The 20,407-nt window shown below is 38.5% G+C and overlaps 1 protein-coding gene across 1 annotated transcript in view; it reads left to right on the top strand.

Moving 5' to 3' along the window:
- COL4A2 (collagen type IV alpha 2 chain) overlaps positions 1-20,407 on the top strand; it is a 288,895-nt gene that overhangs the window by 154,626 nt on the left and 113,862 nt on the right. Inside the window, exons 8-15 of the mRNA XM_089693591.1 lie at positions 1,891-1,962; positions 3,975-4,010; positions 5,746-5,808; positions 8,366-8,401; positions 11,237-11,278; positions 15,085-15,132; positions 17,350-17,436; positions 19,139-19,183. Of these exons, the coding sequence (XP_089549717.1) occupies positions 1,891-1,962; positions 3,975-4,010; positions 5,746-5,808; positions 8,366-8,401; positions 11,237-11,278; positions 15,085-15,132; positions 17,350-17,436; positions 19,139-19,183 (429 nt within the window). The remainder of the gene's footprint in view (positions 1-1,890; positions 1,963-3,974; positions 4,011-5,745; positions 5,809-8,365; positions 8,402-11,236; positions 11,279-15,084; positions 15,133-17,349; positions 17,437-19,138; positions 19,184-20,407) is intronic.

Genomic DNA, 20,407 nt, shown 5'->3' with positions numbered 1-20,407 from the left:
CAAAACTGTTTCAGTGTAGCAATATTCTTGGGATGTCTGGTGTGAATCGCTCTCTTAAGGTCATGCCACAGCATTTCAATCGGGTTGAGGTCAGGACTCTGACTAGGCCACTCCAGAAGGCGTATTCTGTGCTGTTGCAGCCATTGTTTTGTTGAATTACTTGTATGCTTTGGGTCATTGTCCTGTTGCATCACCCATCCTCTGCGGAGCTTCAGTTGGCGGACAGATGGTCGTACGTTTTCCAGCAAAATGTCTTGATCAACTCTGGAATTCATTTTCCCATCAATGACAACAATCCGTCCAGGCCCTGAGGCAGCAAAGCAGCCCCAAACCATGATGATCCCTCCGCCATGTTTTACAGTGGGGATGAGGTTTTGATGTTGGTGTGCTGTGCCTTTTTTCTCCACACATAGTGTTGTGTGTTCTTCCCAAACAACTCAATCTTGGTTTCAACTGTCCACAGTATATTTTGTCAGTAGTGCTGTGGAACATCCAGGTGCTCTTTTGCAAACTTCAAACGTGCTGCAATATTCTTTTTGGACAGCAATGGCTTCTTCCGGGGTGTCCTCCCATGTACTCCATTCTTGTTTAATGTTTTCCTTATTGTAGATGTGTCAACAAAAATGTTAGCATGTGCCAGAGATTTCTGTAGGTCTTTAGCTGACACTCTGGGATTCTTCTTTACCTCATGCAGCATTCTGCGCTGTGCTCTTGCAGTCATTTTTACAGGACGACCATGCCTAGGGAGAGTAGCAACAGTGCTAAACTTTCTCCATTTGTAGACAGTCTGTCTTACCCTGGACATATGAACATCAAGGCTTTTGGAGATACTTTTGTAACCCTTTCCATCTACATGCAAGTCAACAATTCTTGATCGTAGGTCTTCTGAGAGCTCTTTTCTGCGAGGCATGGTTCACATCAGACAGTGCTTCTTGAAACCAGTAAACCCAAAACAGGTGTGTGTTTTTTAAGGGCAGGACAGTTGTCAGCAACACATCCAATGTCATCACACTGATTGGAGTCAAGGTTGGCTCACTCCTGGCTCCAATTAGCTTTGGGAGAAGTCATTAAGCTAGGGCCTCACATACTTTTTCCTCCCTGCACTGTGAATGTTTACATGTTATGTGCAATTAAACCATGGCAACATCTAATGTTTGTGTAGTATTATGTTCAGCAGACTGTGTTCTTCTATTGTTGTGACTTAGATGACGTTCAGAGCACATTTTATGCCCAATTCATGCTAAACTCCACGTAATCCCAAGGGGTTCACATACTTTTTCTTGCAACTGTAACTGCACTGTTTTGTCAGATTTGATAATGTAGGAATGATATTCAGTAACATTACCAGTTTTATTCTTTACCTCTTTTCCTGCCTTTTTAAATGTCCGTTGTGTCTAATGATAAATGTTCACTAATTTAGTGCTGCTATAAAGCAGCTGAAGATTATAGAACAAACTACCCGCCCCCCCCCCAAAGAAAAATAAAAGGAAAATTTGTACACAGCAGCTGCTTAAACAAGATGTACAAATAATGGAAAGGGTGATATTCAACCGTTTAAGCTTGTTTCACTGCCTACCTTACAATATAACATTTCTTCACAAGTTGGAATTACATATTAAATCAACAGACTTTGTTGATCATGGCCTAGTTAGATCTTCTTTGATATTACAGTTAATTTATAGGCCAATTGCATTGCATGATGATGTTACTATACAGAGGCGGACTGACAACTCATGGGGCCCCTGTGTCCTTGCCCAAACTCAAAAAAGCCTATGAAAAAGGTACCAGGGGCATCTCATGGGGCCCCCTATTGCTATTTCAACCATTTTATTCATTGGTCATAAAGAATGGGTTGTGGTGGAGCTTACTTTTATTTTCTTTATTTCACAGGGTAACCCAGGTAACAAAGGTCAGAAAGGAGAACCCTTCTATATATCAGAAGACATGATAAAAAGAATAAGAGTAAGTAACATATTTATGACAAAACATCAAGCCTAGTCTACTTCCATATGTTTAATGTTCATGAGTTCTAATTCATTAGTTGCTGCGTAATTATGAAAAGCAGTTTGTGATTGATGCTATTAATAATTTAACATTAGAGTCACACTTTATTATGGCACTGACAGGATCCTGCACTTCAATGTAGGCCCCACATGGGCTACTGTTTGGGGTTACTTGGGTTGCACCTTATCTGCCCCAAACAAGAAACCCATACCACGATGCTTTGAGAGGACTTTCTTCTCTTTCAAACCCCCTCTGTTAAAGCAGCCCCAGTGATAAAGAGTGTTGGCTATTTAATTCACTATTAAAATTCAAAGCAAACTTGCCCATCTATTCAAGTCTCCATGCTTTATTTTGCCAAGAAATCATTTTGAAAAACATTTCTGGCAGTGGTCATCTTGACTAAGGGCAGATGATTAATGTAGCATGTACTTCCTGGAATCCATCTGCCCTTAGCTCAAGCCCCTCCTGAAGACTCCTGGTATGTATGACATCATTTGCCTAGGCTTGGAAACCAGGAAGTAACTGAAGAAATGTAGGAAAAAAGTGTAGAATAAGTAAATATGATATACGTTCCTATCTATTTACTAATGCTTGCAGCATAAGGATTAAAAATAGTCAATATTGATTGAAAAAGTGAAGTATCTTAATGTTGGGAAGCCTTCAACCTCATGTTGAAACTTTATATAAAAATTAAAGGATAAGCTCACCTTCCATAACATGTTACATGTTACACCCATATTCAGGGTGTAACATGTAACATGTTATGATCAGACCGGCCCCTGCTCCCCCCCCCCTCCCATTCCCTTCTTTGACAGCTAGTGGGAGATCTTCTCCCTTGCTTACTGTCAAATGTAAAAGAAAGTGGCCGTGTGGGGCTCCACTCACATGGCCGCGTCACTCATTTACAGTCATCTGTGAATGAAAAACTACAAGTCCCGACAGCCTTAGCGGCTGTCAGCTTGCAGTCCTCAATGAGCTACCAATCCGCTGTGAAGTGCCGTGGTAGTTCATTGATTCTTCCTGTCAGTATATCTACTTGCTCTTACATCCTGCATGAACAAGCAGGTATACGGACAGGTCTGCAGGAGACCTGCATGGCACCAGCGATCTGCTGATTGCTGGTGCAATGCTTTCCAGGCTCCTGCAGAAAAAAATAATGAATGCAATAATAATCGACCAGGGAGCTAATGAGCACTCTAAGTAGTTCATTAATGCTTCCTGTCACTCAGTAACTGCCTGCTTGTTTGAAGTATGGACAGACAGCTATACTAACAGTCTGCAGGAGCCTGAGATTGCACCCTTGATTTGCTGATCTGCTGATAGTGGGTGCAATGCTTTGCAAGCTCCTAGTAAAAAAAAAAAATAAATGCACATTTTTTTACCTGCAAAAAATGTGCATTTATTATTTTTTCTAAAAGGTGAACTTATCCTTTAATGGCAGAAAGAGTAAGAAGAAAGAGAAACAGAAACAAGAAGATAACTGGATGAGCATAAATAATAACCAAATAGCTAAACAATTAGATACAGTTTTAAAAAACACCCTTTTGTTGCTTTTTTTTTCTTCTACTTTTCAGTAGCACTAGTTTACTTTATCGTTGCAATAATGAAAGTCCAACTCTGCCTACATTTATGTATAGAACGCTACACTGTTATCAACTTATCAACACTACACTACACTGTTATCAACTATTATGAATTCCAACTCTCTTAGACCTCCTTATCTTCTAACAATGGTTTAAAAAGTATTAGAAGTAGGAGTAGGAGATTTTTTTCATCAGAGAGAACACATGAAATACATGAACACATGAAAGTGAGTGTTCCCACAGAATTTTGCAGAAGTTATAAAATCAGTTTTGTAGAAATCACTCTGCTCATCTGTGTCTATACAGATATACACATAATAAAATGTATCCTTAGAGTACTGAACTATGTATGGATTTATAACCTTATCTGACTTTTTTTCATTTTAGGGTGAACCTGGTGAACCTGGATTAGCAGGATACCCAGTGAGTATTTGTACATCTTTTACTACTAAAGAAAGAGAATACATTATGTTATGTCAATAAATTCCTTGTTCTTTCCACTTCTTCCTACTTTCAACAAATTAAAAAATCTTCTGTCCTAAACTCTAAATAGTGGGGATTTCACTTTCCTGTGCTTTTTACCTCCCCTCTGCTTAGTTTCTTCTGTCTGGGTGAGTACCCACAAAAAAACATGTGTTTTACTGGGAAAGCATCCCTGTTTTCATGGGTACTGTTTAGTCCATTGTTGTTGCAGTAGGGTTTTGAGTTCAGTTCTCACTATGGAAGCTATATTCTATCTTCTCGTGTTGTTTGGTTTGTCTGTTGGTGTGCTATTTTGCCCATAGATTGTCCGTATGGGTGTAGTAGTGTTAGGTCTGCACAGGAACTGATGTGAATAGCCTGCATGCTTTATATAGTGATGTAGAATCTTCTAGCCATGTACTTACCTTCCAACTTTTTGCGATGGGAACAAGGGACACCTATTAGGAAAAGTATGTGTAGGCATAGGACATGCCCCCTGTCACACCCCCTTAAAGGAGAATTATACAAAAAAAGATTAGTTAAACTCAGAAGTGCTATTTTTACCACTACAATTTTTTTATACTTTTGAAATTTAAAAATGCAGCAATTTAGAAATTGATTGAAAGGTTTGGCACTAGGAAAATCAGACCAAAATGAGGGACAAAAGAGAAGGAAAGATGGACTTTGTTCCAAATCAGTGACAGTCCCTCGAAATCAGAGATATTTGGGAGCTGTGACTGTATAAATGAATTACATAAATTAAATTGCACCACAAGTTCTGCTTTTACAGTACAAAAATTCAGCAAAAGAGGAGTAAAATATGCACACCTAAAGAGATAGGCTACACTGGGTCATTGGTTCAAATCCCAACCATGGCACCACCTGCCTGGAGTTTGCATGTTCCTGTGCCTGTGTGGGTTCCTCCCACACTCCAAAGACATGCTGGTAGGTTAATTGGCTCCTGTCTAAATTGGCCCTAGTATGTGTATGTATGTGACTTAAGGACCTTAGAATGTACACTCCTTGAGGGTTAGGGACTGATGTGAATGTACAATATATATATGTAAAGCGCTGCGTAAATTGACGGTGCTATATAAGTGCCTGTAATTAATAAATCTAAAAAAAATTAGTTTCCTCCCATTCTCATACAGCCTATGTTTGTTTTTGGTACTTTGATAATAATGTGTTACTTTGGTGAGTATATGTACACATGTTCTCTTTGTACCAACACACTTGCTATTACTAAGCTTACTGATTTCTAAAATACAATGAAATTTCATGCCCATTTACAAAGTACACATAATGATTCAGTATGTCACTACAATCTACAGTCAAACATCTGAAATACAGTCACATTAGCATGCACAAGTATTAAAGACATTATCAGATTGTAGGTTGAGTTCTTCATACCCAGAGTATGTGTACAGACTGAAGATGGTGACCCTAGTGGAAATTAAACACCGGTTCTGTCTCTGCAAGATAACAATGCTGACTGCCAAGTCATACTGCAATATCTGTTTATGATTTTCTCATATGTGATAAAGTAGAACAACACTATCACAGCACTTATTAATATCCTTTCTACTTTTCTGCTGTTAAACAAGGAGCAATTTTTTCTTAAGAATGTGCACACTTAATTATTCTATGTTTTGTTTACCATATAATTACTGTTTGATTTTTTTTTTTTCATTTCCAGAGTCCCAATGGTCCACCGGGGAGAGTGGGATTCATTGGTCCAATGGGTGAACCAGGATTACCTGTAAGTACAATAAAGACAATAGTGTGTTTTCTACAAACAGACCAGAAAATGAATAGGCTAAACCTACAGGGGATGTGTATTGTTTTTTCTAGATTTTAAAGTAATTAGAAAAAATACATATCTATATACAGTATATGCTTTATATGAATGTTTTGTATTCTTTTATCCAGTTAAAAACTGGAGCATTAGGCAACTTTTCAATAACTCCAATTTATAGGCAACTCTGCACAAGTCCAAGGAGTGCTACTCTGTACGAAACGAGAATTTCTATCAGAAAGAGGCTAAAGGCAAACAGCTTCTGCTGTTCTCCCTTTGCAGAAAACTCATAATGCTGTGCGCGTCAGGGTGCTCCTTAATAAATAATAACATTTTAATTGAATATTTGATATCAATAGTAAGAATACAGATGTATAATATAGTTTTAAAAACATGTAAACTTTAAGTATAAAATTTATATCAAAACTATGATATTTTCCAATTAATTATGATATGACATTTAGGTATTATCATATTAACACAACAAAAAATGACAATGGAGCCAGTGGATGAGGAGTGACCAGAGTAAACATTGTGCTTATTAATCTGCTCCTGAAATTGAAAGCCTCCTGGTTTGTGAAATCAGGCCATATTATGAATGTTTTAAAAGAGTTTGCAGCCATCAGCAACAGCCCAGTCTTTTTCTGACCCCCTTGCTAGCTTTAAGACTTCAAGTCTTCTCTTTTCCTCTTAGTAGCCTGCAGACACATTTCTCTTTGCTTGTTGCATCAGTTGATCATGTCCTCCAATATCAATCCAGACCCAGCCAAGATGGCTGAATCCTGCACTGGAGAAGCTCCATAGACAAACACTGCAGGTGGGCTCCTTAAAGATGGCTACTGCACTTCTGCATTATTTAACAGTTTAACCCTGTTCACACTGCAGAAGAATCATAAAGCAGCAACAAAGGAAGAGGTTCCATAGCAGTTATCAGCTACAGTCCAAGTTACAGGTGCATTAACCAACATAAACCAACTGATTCGTCATTATAGGGCAAAACACTTGACAAACCCTTTCGGAATAAGCCTGGGAATTTTAGAACTGATGTTACAAGCAGTTCTGCAAAAGAATATGCTATTTTATTTCTATTTTAAAGCCAAACTTCATGTTTACTTAAAGAACTCACCCTCTGCCCCATTCCCCATCCAACTTCCTAAGGCCCCCTACAATAATTAATTTAAAAAAATAAAAGCATGCATACCTTTCCAGCAGTCTGCTGCCTAGCCGCAGGTCACAGGTCCTTACTTTCTGTTTTCTGGCAGCAGTACTGGTACGTCCTTCTCCTGCTCTGAGCAGTTTTCGTCTAATAATATTACATACAGTTGCATAGTAAGCTCAGGGCATGACGATGCCCCCAGGGGAAAAGGTCCACGATAGCCTGAGCTGAGAGGAGATAATTTGAATGACGATAAGCATACTTCAGCCCAGAAGATCGCAACCTATAGTTGCAAAAAGAAATTGAAAGGGGGGAAGCTCTGGATTGAAGGTGAGTATTGCTGCAAAAGTTTTTTTTTTTTTTTTTTTTTTTATACTTTTACATTTAATGGGCTACTTTTTATATTTTCTGCAGCTTTAATTTGCAATGAATGCAATGAACCTGTTCCAAAATTATGCACACTAAAGTGTTTGCATATTCTGAACAAGCAGTAAAAGCACTTTTCAAAAAAGTCACCTCTGCGGTTGTAGGCATTGTGAAGAAATTACATTTCGAAATTCATACCAGAGACACAGAAATCTTAGCTTTTTCCTTTAAAGATAAAATCTTGGCATCCTGCCAGCCTTCTAATGTAAACAAACAGTAGATGCTTTTAAGGCATACATGGGTCAAAATTCGACCGATCTTTCGTTCGAAAATCGGACTTAAGAATAATCGGCCGATTTTCGCTCTGTTAGTGGGTCAATGTCACCGGCCGATTTTCATGGTTCCTCCCCTTTTTGGTGATCGGACATGTTGGAAAATTCGTGAAAAATTACCGATTTTCGACTCAATGATGGTCAAATCGCAGGATCATTTTTCCAAAAAGAATATGCGCATGAAGCCGGACCTGGAAGGAACAGAAGTTTCGCCTATTATATGGGGTGAACTTTATGACTTGGTCGGACGATTTTTGAAATCATTGATGGCACCATAGGATTACCCAGCGAACAACGTTTTCGATTTTCGAACAAAAAATCATTCGGAATTCCAACCATGTATGGCCTGCATAAGCTGTAAAAAAAAACCCTCACTGAAACCCAATTTCAGAGTCTATGTGATCTTTAAGAATCTTTAAAAATGAACTTCTTCAAAGGACAAGCAGCACGAGAGGTGAGTAAGTGCTCGTTCTGAAGCTTTACTGCTTAAGAATATGTGTAATATCCATAGTATGGGCACAGGTGCACTTTAGGGTGCATGAAATCTTTTATGTATAAAGACAAAAGGACAACATTGACATGCAGAAACTGTGTAGCACAGTGATAGTTATGGGAACAAGCACCTGTTTAATAATAACCTTCTTGCCTTATGGAATTGTTTTTACAGGGGCCACCAGGACCACCTGGATCACCAGGACCACCAGTAAGTTTTAACAAGCCAAAATTGTTTGTATCATATTTTAAACACTGCAGCATAAAACTCACCCAGCAATTTATTAGAAACACTATACTAATACAGAATAGGGCCCCTATTTGCTCTCAGATAAGCCTAGTTTTGCAGCATTGTTTCCAAATCACACAAAACTAATCTGTCAGCAGGGTCTGAGAACTAGGAAGACACTGGCTGCAAGGTTAATAAAGGGTCTCTCAGCACAGGTCATAATATGTGAGGGCTGAATAAGGTGTAATGTGTTCATTAAATGGTTAACATAACTATTCTGTGGTGAGAGGTGATAACATTAGAGATGAGCATGACAGAAAATTTTTTTCATTTTGGATTCGTTCACTTAGTTAATAATTTCGTTTGGTCATATACATTATGTTAGAATGATTAATTTTTGGAGTTAATTTTGTATATTCTGATTAGTTTTGTATATTCATTATTTTCAAATCAATTCAAAATTCAGTTTGAGTCTACTATAATATTCTATTTTTTCCATTCTCTTTTATTCTTTTATATTCTTTTCTTTAATTTCTGTTATATTCTATTCTATCCTATTCTTTTATAGTCTAATTTTTTATTTTATATTCCATAATTTTCTATTCTATTCCTTTCTATTCTATTCTACTCTGTTCTATTTTATTCTATTATTTTATTGTATATTCCATTCCATTCTGTTGTATTCTTTAAAGCAGCCTAAGTAGGAATCATCTTATTTCACTTTTATATCTTACTGTATTTATTCCAACGTTTCCATTAGGAATTAGAATTCATTTTCAAATACAAATTTGGATAACTCCTTTCATTATAATTTAGATTTTAGATTCACTGAAATTTGTTACTATTGTGATTCGGAAATTCAGATACATTCGAATCTCCGAATGATGAAAATTTCGTTAAATTTTTGATTCATATAGAATGGATCGCATATGTCTGGATCAGGGGCGGACTGACAACTCATGGGGCCCCCGGGCAATAGGGGATCATGGGGCCCCTGAGTGCTCACCCAAACTCAAACCACACCCAAAAAAGCCTATAAAAGGTACCAGGGGCATCTCATGGGGCCCCTTACTGACCCCGGGCCCTCGGGCAGTGCCTGAGTTTCTGAATGGTCAGTCCGCCCCTGGTCTGGAAAACATTCTTTGGGATTTCAATTCAGTTTTCATGCTGTTCTATGGTAGCATCCCTAGTTGGGTTTGTTACATGGTATGATACACCTCAGTACTAAAAATCCAGCTGTATGAATCTGTAAGATTAAAGTCCCTATTGCATGTGCAATGCTTGTTGACGGAAAACCTACACTGTATGTTTTCAGCATTTATTCTTGCAAGTTTCGTTCCCCTAACAGCATCCCTGTATTCAGAATAAAGTTTACTTGTAGTTAATGTCACAAGTTAGCTGGCTGGCTGCAGGGAAGGATTGGGGGCTTTTTGAAAAGCTTCATACTCTATTATGATGGATCGCTAGCTCTCTGATTATTTTCTGTATACCTTCTAGTGCTGGATTGTACTTAGTTACAGGCTAATTCAGCTTTTTCTTTTCTTTTTTGCTTTTTTGAATTGCAGGAGACTTTCCCGTAGGCTTTAAAAAGTTAGAAATCACTGCTTTCTTGAGTAACATAAAATAAATGACAACTGTAGGTTATGAAACATTAAGATTACCAAGCTACATGTAAAGAGATGAGAAAAAAAGGTTTTTTTAGGTTTGAATAGGTAAGAATTCAAACCCCTGCCAAGTTTGTAATGCTTGAAGTGGTAGATAGAAGGCCTTGGATATATTAGTTTATACAAAGGGCGTTCAAGTCAAACCAGGACTTTTAATTTTGCAGGTATAAAAAGGGATGCTAGCATGGCAGTACTACATGCAGTAGTAAGTGACAAATGTGTCCTATTACTAATAGGCAGCACACATGTTGTGGGCCAATCAAGATGACAGACAGTGTTAGTGCGTGCATGGAACAGCGTGTGGTGATGAAGTTTCTTGTGAACGAAGGCATACAACCCGTGGATATCTACAGAAGACTTCAAGCACAGTACGATGATGAGACACTCAGCCACAATAAGATATTTAAATGGTGTAAACATTTAAAAGATGGTCAGTGATGATCCCGGCTGTGGTGGTTCCCAGCCCACAGCAGTCTTTCCTGTGAACATTCAGCATGTGGGATGTCTGATTCTGGATAATCGACGCATTGCGTGTCCTGAAATTGCGCAAGAGAGTGATCTTTCTGTGGGAATGGTGAACATAATAATGAAGAAGTGAAGCAGGCTATTCTAGAATGGTTCAGGCGTACTGGCAACTCTTTCTATGCTGAAGGTCTCTAGGCATTAGTTAAATCCTGGGAGAAGTTTATAAATGTAGGAGGGGAGTATGTTGAAAAATAAATGCAGTTTCCACTCCTTGAAATTTGTTATTTTATTATATAAACACAAAAGTCTCAGTTTGACTTGAATGCCCCTTGTATCAATTTATTTTGGCCTTTGAAATGAATGAATGCTCAAGCACTAATTGTGCCTAGCATTTAAGTGCATTTACACACGTTTAGGCACCTCTTGTGTTTTTTTTATTTTTTTTCAGCAAGACACTCCTCTCCTGAACACTCTAGTCCTGGGTTTTCTTTTCTGCCTCTAAACACCTGTAGATGCTTATGTGTGCATGGACACAGCAGTGTCTTGACACCTAGTGTGCATGAGGCCATACAATGAGCAGTATATACTGTAAATGTTTCATTTTTTTCACCAGTTGTAAGTATATTTAAAAATACATTTCAACCCAGTTTCCATGCTGTATTTTTCTAACTCTTTTTTTTTTTTTAAGGGAAGCAAAGCAATTGCCTTTGTTGTACAGAAGGGACAACCGGTAAATAACTTATTCTTTATATAAAAAATGTCTATATATAGTTATTGTTATTTTATACAAATGGGAGAGGACTGTTTCTGTCTCTTTAACAAAATTGCATGTTATATTGATGAATATGACAGTTGACAACAATTCCAGAAGTCAACAGAAAGTAGATGTTTTGTTTTATCTACCAAGTTCTAATCACATTACCCATTCAGACTATGAATTGTGTTGACACGTGTTATAATGTAAAGCATTATTATACATTATGTTGCACTGCATTAAGGCGTGTTGAATGGGCTGTCAGAACACCTTAAAACATTGACCCTTGATTATAACTGAGTGCATCACAATGCACAGCATGTGCGTTGTGGTGCACTGCAGTGCCAATTTGCTGCCTGCTACTGTAGTAGAGTGCAGGGCTGCATTTTGAAATGAAATTGCATCACAACACACTGCAACATGGTTCCTGTGTTTTACTGTGTGTTAACTGTTAAAAAAGGCAAATAGACCATTAGGGGGAGATTTACTAAAACTGGTACACTCAGAATCTGGTGTAGCTGTGCATGGTAGCTAATCATCTTATTATTTCAGCTTGTTCAATTAAGCTGGAAGCTGATTGGTTTCTACGCAGTGCTGCACCAGATTTTGCACTCTCTAGTTTTAGTAAGTCAACCCCAGAGTATCTCAATGTCATGCAGAAAACTGGTACAGCGTTCCTTATTCTTTGTTCAATATCATTATTGTTACTTCTTATTACATATCATTTATTATTAAAACAGGGTAAATAGTATATGATGTTAAAGTTTATCTCTAGGTAACACCTTTTTTTTTAAAGCTTTGAACAGAATGAGGAAGGGTTAGCCCTCTGTCAAGTTCTTATGTGTCCCCATTGGGAAAATTATTTTTCTTGCAATTATTGTAACTTATTGTCATCGGGAAAGTAAAGGGAAATGCAAAATTTCAGAGTTGACCAACAAGAGGTAAGAAGAAATCTTCCAATTGGGGACACCTGTTTCTGGGGACAACTGTCTAGAAGGGGAATCCCCCTGACTTTTTGGGACCTTCTTTTAAGTTCTGTTTCTCTGGGACAGGAAGTGGAAGGAAAATTACCCAACAATACAGGAGACAGCAAAATAAATAAAAGAATAAAATGACAGGGGGTTTAATCCTTCCCTACTCTAGAAAAGAGCTATGCATACACTTCAAATATATTTTGTAAAATCACTTTGCTGTGCCTGACCAGATTACCTTGTTTGCCTCTAGAGGTCAATTAGTATTGATGAAAGGTATGATGTAATTTTCTTCTATCCTTGGGATCCTTACATTGATGCATGATTTAGATGTTTCCTATGATGCCTCCACTGGCTTTCAATCCCCCAGTCTCACTTGGAGGTTAATACAGAGGCATTAATCACATTTATATATATCATATAAAAATAATTACATAAATTAGTAGCCCTGTAGCTTTTGTGTGTACAACCGCCCTGTTGGATTTTCCCCACTCCATCAGTGTTGCAAGCTATAGCCTGTAAGGCTGGTCAGTGTATTCTGACAACAGGGAAGTTTCCCTGCTGTCATAATACAATGACGCAGTGGGGAGAATTCCCCCATCCACATCAAGAGTGTGGATGGGGGGATCAGATCGGGGTTTTTTTTTTGTTCAACCCACAACTCATCTCTGGGCTACTTAACACATCACTCTACTTTGATTGAGGAGTTTGAGGGGGTGGCAGTGCATGGTAGCCAATCACCTTCTAACCTCAGCTTGTTCAATTAAGCTTTGGTAATAAAACCTTGAAGCTGATCGGTTTCTGTGCACAGCGGCATTAGATTTTGCACTCTCCAGATTTAGTAAATAACTCCCTCTGTGTCAAGGTGATGTCAGTTTTGACAGAAACAACACACCTGTTTTGTATACTGTCAGAGAAAAATAATTGCACCTTTACAGGAACCACTAAAAATTGTAGATACTGAGGGAAGTTATTATGTTAGGGCTGCTGCCTAGTTGCCAGATCTGAGGTCTGGTCAACTATATATTCACAATCTGACAACTCACTCTGCCATTTACAGTCTAAGCTTGCCACTCAAATGCCCGGTAGACTGAAAAACCAATATGCTGTCTGTGTTGCAGAGAGTCTTGTGCAGCCCCTAAGCCATCTCTCCATTCAGCTCATTGTAGACACAGAATGTAAATAATGTGCTTTGGTGCAGCTCTCTCTTTCTCTACTCTACTAAACGCAAGCCCTCTAGTAACTTATTGTAAAGTTGGCCCTACATGTATGACCAGCTTTGTTATAAAGAGTATTCTGCTGTTCTAATTAATATTATTATTAATATAATACAGGATTTATATAGCGCCAACAGTTTGCGCAGCGCTTTACAAAATGAAAGCAGACATTACAGTTAAAATGCAATTTGGTAAAAGAGGAATCAAAGGGCTCTGCTTGTTAGAGCTTACAATATAAGAGGGAGGATCAAGTGATACAAAAGGTAAAAGCTGTGGGGGATGAGCTGTTGGAGAAAGTAATAACAGTGTAATAGTTAGATGCAGGATAGGCTTCTTTGAAGAGAAGGATTTTCAGGGATCGTCTAAAGGTGGATAGGTTAGGAGATAGTTGGACAGATTAGGGTAGGAAGTTCCATAGAATGGGAGAAGCTTGGGAAAAGTCCTGGAGGCGAGCATGGGAGGAGATGACATGGGAAGTAGAGAGCAGGAGGCCTTTGGAGGACTGAAGAGGATGGTTTGGTTTATAGTTTGAGACACGGTTAGTAATGTATCTTTGGGCAGAGTTGTGGATGGCTTTGTAAGTGGTTGTTAGTACTTTGAATTTTATTTGTCGAACAAGTGGAAGTCAGTGGAGGGATTGGTGGGGATAGACACTGAATGGTTGGTAAGGTGGATGAGTCTGGCAGCATTCATGATGGACTGAAGGTGGGATAGCCTATGTAAAGGTAAGCCAATGAGGAGGGAGTTGCAGTAGTCGAGTAGTTGATTTTTCTTAGTAATCTTTTTTCACTAAATAGTGCATATATATCACAGTAGCAAAAGAAATACATGTATGAATCTGTGGATACTGGCACTGAGGGAAGTTTTCCCTCCCTCCTCAGTCTCTGCTTCATCACACTGACACTGACTGGGGCATGACTAAGGAGTTTTTAACTGGACATGCGGAGCTTGATGGGGACCCTCTGCTGTGCACTGTTGATCATAGGCAAGGCAGACCTGATGGGGAACTAACATCAAAGCTCCCATCAGGCTCCGTCCATGTGACAGGAAGATAGCAGTGGGCAGATTCTACAACTGCTGTTGGACTGAATACTGGCTATGGATCCACCCATTGCAATCCACTATCAATCACAGGCAAAGCAGACCTAATGGGGAACTAGCCTCTTACTCCCACCAGGCTCTGCATATGTTTGTTCAGTGTGACTTGCCTCATTGGTTGCTAAGATGGCATGTCCCTCATCCAACAACCAATGCTGCAAATGTAAAATATATTAATAAGGTAATGAATACACTACAAACCCCTCCCCCTGTACGCCTACTTTGTGTTGGTCTCAATCACCACAGGTTCGCTTATCATTAAACTGGCAGTAACTTGTTGCTTACATATTAACAAATTCTAAAGGTGGCAGTAGTAAAAACTACTTGAACCTGGCACATGTGTCGGTACATGTAACAAAACTGATGCAAAGCTTTCATGCATTAGAAGCAAGACATATTAAAGGGGACATACCATCAGAAAAATGACATTACAGCATTTTTTAATTTCCCTGTATGCATTTAAAGCCTTATTCCTATTATTTTTGTGTCATTACAGGGTGACCCAGGCAAGCCAGGGCTCCCAGGTATACCATGCCAAACACAGGTGAATAAATGATTTGTTATGATGAACATACAAATTATTCATTGTATTATGCATATGATACATTTTGTGCCAGTCTGTGTTGAGAACAAATAGAACTTGAATGAGTTTCATTAAAATGTACACACATAAGGTTTGATTTTCTAAAGGAGTACAGCATGTTCATCATTAACTAAATAAATTGAGGCTGTGCTAATTTCAATCATCTATTTTCTTGAACATAATTGGGTTTTCTTTGCAAAGTGTGATGGTCATGCTTGATTGTGTAAAGGTTGCTCTTTTGCTTTAAAGATCCTATGGAGCCATTTGTGTGCATTACCTGGAAAATCTACAACTTAAATTATTAGGGCACAATAAACTCAAGGAGAGAGCTTTTTGGGGCACAGGATACCCAAAATGCATCCAACAATGAGTCCAGGTGTCTCCACTAGCAACAAGCAATACGGGATAAGAGCCTTTTATCTGAGAATGGTAATCTGTATTCTTCAGACAGTTAAACACCTTCAGGCAGAACTAATACCTTTATAGCTGAGCCACCTCCTGAAATTTCCACTGGCAGCAGCTTGTACCCAGCTCTCCAGTACACTCTTTAACAGTGAAGCTCCTTCCACTGGTACTCCAACAAAGTTCCAGCTCCTCTCCTACCTTGTGTACCCTCCACCAGGGCTGGGCATCCACACTCTTTGCTTTACCCTTCCCGGACAGTGGGGCTGAAAGGCAAATACCTCCATTGTAGCCTCCTCTTTTGGCAACAGCCCAGGACACAAGAACAAAATACCCTTCTGAGAAGCTATCCCACGTATTTATATCCTTCCCCAGCATGTGTCAGTGGCAATAAACTTCATAGCGGTTGGCCAGGGAAACATAAATATTCCTAACTCAGCAATATTGTTTCTTATTACAATATCTGCTGAGAAACACTTCCCTGCAGCAGGCATGGGCAAACAATACCATGTGCTTAGGGAAAATCCAATGAATGCAGAACTATAACAATTCAAACCAAGGCTGACTACAGATTAGCTCCATTGAGCTAGTCACTCTACTGCTAAGTGCATGGTCCCTACAATTCAAATTAATAGATTAATTTTTTTGTATCCTGTGTTTTGAACACTTTTTCTCTTATCATGTTTTGTGGAGGCCTCAAAGAAAAGAATTAAAGATAGCATCAAAGTGCTCATAGCACTTTTATTAACTTTTCCATAGATTGAAGAGTTAAAAGTTGCTGAGGGCAGTCTTAAAAGAAATTGTAACTGAATTGTTAAAGGATGACAATGAAATTATGGATTTCACAGTTATACACAGGCAGAAAAGGTAGACCTTCCTTAATCCTTTGTGAGAAATGAATTGCTGTTTCCTTTCTAATAAAGATGGATTGAAAGAAAACATGAAGTATGCCCATTTCAACACATTGTAAATGCCCATCTACTACTAAGATTTCTTTGCATTTAAATGCTTGAGAAAAATAATTTTAGTTATCATGGAGTAATTCATGGTGCAGCATGATGTTCATTTTAGGTCCACCAGTATAATGCAATACGTTTATAGACAGTCGACACTATGTAATGAATAAAATGCATGGCCCATTTATTTTGCATCCTCCCATCCCTATGTTAAAAAAAAGACTCAGTAAAAAGAAATATAGAAAATACAACACTCTTTGAAAAAATGTTAAAAAAATATTTACCTTATACCCCAACTTCTGGGCATTTTTAGGTGCCAATTACTGTATATCACTAGGCCTTACAGTTATTTTAAATGGAGGGTTGCAAGGTAACCCTCAAAGTCTGCCTTAACATGTGCCTGCAGTATCCTCCACTTAAATAATTGCTGAGAAGTATATATATATATCAGTTTTTCCTAGTGGACGTTTGTACCTAAATGCCATGAAATATAAACCTTTATTACATTCTAGGACAATTTTTAGTACAGGTCTGAAGCTAAACATATTTACTACAAAGATAGCCTACACAAATGAATGGTCAGATGCAAGGTACACTGTCCCAGGGTCTTAGTTGAATCAGTACTCTCTGACCTTGTGCCTATGAATGTCATTGTTCATGCTCACTTTCTCCTTCATTTATTTCCTGATTAAAAAATAAATAAGCAGGAATAAAAAGAAGACATGCAGATGGGGACATTTGTCCACTGACAAAGTGAAGATACCAGGAAAAAAAGAAATTAAAGTTGTATGTAACCTGTTTTCTTTCCCATCCTCCACAGGGTGAACCTGGAACAACAGGACCCACTGGTGCACCATGCCACTTAGAGTTCATTAGACCATCTGATATCTCCTTAATAGATTATTTGGTAAGAATCTTCTCTGATATGACCTTACCATGAACAAAATAACTTAATTATTCTGCTACTGTATTTCTGCAAGTTGTAAACACAATAGTTCCAATCAGGGGCGGACTGACAACTCATTGGGCCCCTGGGCAATAGGGGATCATGGGGCCCCTGGGTCCTTGCCCAAACTCAAAAAAGCCTATGAAAAAGGTAACAGGGGCATCTGATGCGGCCCCTTACTGACCCCGGGCACTCGGGCAGTGCCCTAGTTTCCAAATGGTTAGTCCGCCCCTGGTTCCTATTGTTAGTAGTGAATTTAGTATAAGCCTAGCTATACACTCATATATTTCTTTTGTTCAGTCCCCACCATCTCCTACCTCAGGCTGACCAAGATAAATACTTGAATTCCTCCATTCATGCTAAACAGCACGGTTAGAGGAATTCCCACTGCTGATTAATATATAGTTACATAGGTAATCTGGTAAAAAAAAGTCCAACTAGTTCAACCAATAGGAAAATAAATAAATGGAAGAAATAAATAGAAAACCTCTGCATACAGAACTCTATACCCACAGTTGATCTAGAGTAAGGCCATTTGTGTTCTGTGTTCTTCAAAGACAATAATCCCTCCCAGTCTAAGTCTTGAAGAGTATCCCTCAGCCTTGGAAAATTATATTACGCAGCCCCATGGGCGGACTGACAACTCATAGGGCCCCCGGGCAATAGGGGATCATGGGGCTCCTGTGTCCTCGTCCACACTCAAACCACACCCAAAAAAGCCTATGAAACGTACCAGGGGCATCTCATGGGGCCCCCAACTGACCCTGGACCCTCGGGCAGTGTCTAGTTTCCAAATGGTCAGTCCGCCCCTGGGCAGCCCCTACTCCAGCTGCTGCTGGATACTCAGTCAGTGCCTGCATCTAGTTGGATGCAGGTACTATTCTGAGGAAAAAGCTTTCAACTGATTCCTTTGACATAAGTCGATCGAAAAATAGTTTTTTGTCAAGCAAAGGGGTTTCCACAGGGCTGCCCACTGCATGAATTTTGGCCAGTTGAGCAGAAATCAGCAACAATTTGAACCATGCATAGCCAGCTTTATTTTGAAGCTGGATATACAGAACTTTATTCATGGTTGGGATAACGGTTTCCAAAATGCAAATAACCATTGTATTGATCTATTATTTCTGACTGATGTCATGGTATAAGTGTTCTACAGATATATTCTGAATGGGTGCCATATATATTTATACCTTCATAGGGCTGTGTTTGCTTCAATCAACCAGTCGTGTACTTGAAAACGCTTGTTTGTTGCCCTTGAACATGGTTGTTTATTGAAAGCAATCACACATCCTTTACTGAGCTTAGTAAACATTCTGTTTGCTCAGTAAATAGTATCTGTCATTTAGTAAAATAGGCCCGAAGACTTTCATTGTGAAAAGGAGCAGTAAAGCAAAACCATCATGTAATGGTTTATGTAAACAATGCACAAATTTGGTAAATGGAAAATTTGGTAAATGATCACAAAACATGGATGCCACATGAACATTTAGTTTATAAATACTAACATTATCAACAATGTTTACATCAAGGTCTATTCAAACAAATCTGAAAAATCATTGAAAAGTCTTTTCATTCCTGTGAAGGTTAAACATCAAGTTTTAACTTGTGAAAGATGTAATTTATGGAAAATATTCTTATAAAAATATCTGTTTGTGCTGTTCAGGCTGAAAAAGGGGAAAAAGGAGAGAAGGGAGACTTTGGAGAACCAGTAAGTAATTGATTTTATGAAATACTTGAGTGGTATTATTTGGAAGGGGGTATTTGTTCTGGCTGTCTTGAGGTTCATTTACATACATATAAGTATATTGATGATAAAATATTAGAATGTCTCTGGAAGACTTAAAATGGCTGTAGACTGCAGTACTTCACTACTTCATGGAATTAATTTGTCAAATATTAGCATTTAGAATATACTTTTATATATAATAGAATGTCAGTGTTTCTTTCTCTATTAGTAATAAAGGGCAGTTATGTGTATTCTATATTCCTCAATATCCTAAAGATCGGCTGTGGCCAATACCTGCACACCCACTAGATCTACTGGCTCTCAGTAACAGCACATCCAGTAATCCTACTTCATCCAAACCCAGTACATACATTGCTGCCCAAGTACGAAGTAATGTGCATACCAGAGCGAGCTCATTACATTACATTACATGAGTTCTCTCACCAAGAATGGTTGCAGGATGGCACACAGATGCCACAGATGGTTGTGCAGGAAGTGTGCACAGTCACAATTACACAATGAATGAGAGTGGCATCCGGGCAGAGTTAAAGGCTGAGGGCCGGATATGCTGGGCATGCGCAAAAGTACAATGAGTGTGATGTTTACACCAAATTGTACAGATGCCCCTTACATGCATAGACAGTTTTTCGGTAAGGGTCAACTGTGTCTTTAAGACAGCTGTCATTTTTTTCATCATTATTTTCATCATCATTCTTGTTATTATCAGTGGAGTTACTGAAGAAAAAATGTAAAAAAAATTAAAATGTATTATATATATAGAAATTTGCTTTATGATAAACCATTTATGTTTTCTCTGCAAAAAAACTACATGTACTCTAATTTCCCTACCACAGTTAAACAAGCACTCATGTTTTTTAGGGATGATTAGCTAATACAATGTTTTGGGATGTGGAAGAAAGAACACAGACAGATCATATAATATCTATGCACATACTGTTGGCAGTGGAAATTGAACCCAAGATCCCAATGCTGCAAAACATGTGTGTTTATTTCTTAGTCACTATGTTGATCAATTTGTTGTATATCATCATCATTTAGCAACATCACATCCTCCCTGCCTGGTTGATTCTTGATTTGGATCTGATTCTGATAATGATGTACTGAATTAAAGTAGCCAATTCTACCCAAAATGGAGAATTCAAACAGTGTTTGTAAACAGTGCCCAAAAGTATCATTCAAATATAC

The sequence above is a fragment of the Staurois parvus genome, unplaced genomic scaffold (assembly GCF_062004578.1).
Source record: "Staurois parvus isolate SC_StPar_1 unplaced genomic scaffold, SC_StPar_1.0 ptg000634l, whole genome shotgun sequence".
NCBI lineage: Eukaryota > Metazoa > Chordata > Amphibia > Anura > Ranidae > Staurois > Staurois parvus.
The sequence above is the reverse complement of the archived record's forward strand: the minus strand, read 5'-3'. Positions and strand labels throughout refer to the sequence as shown.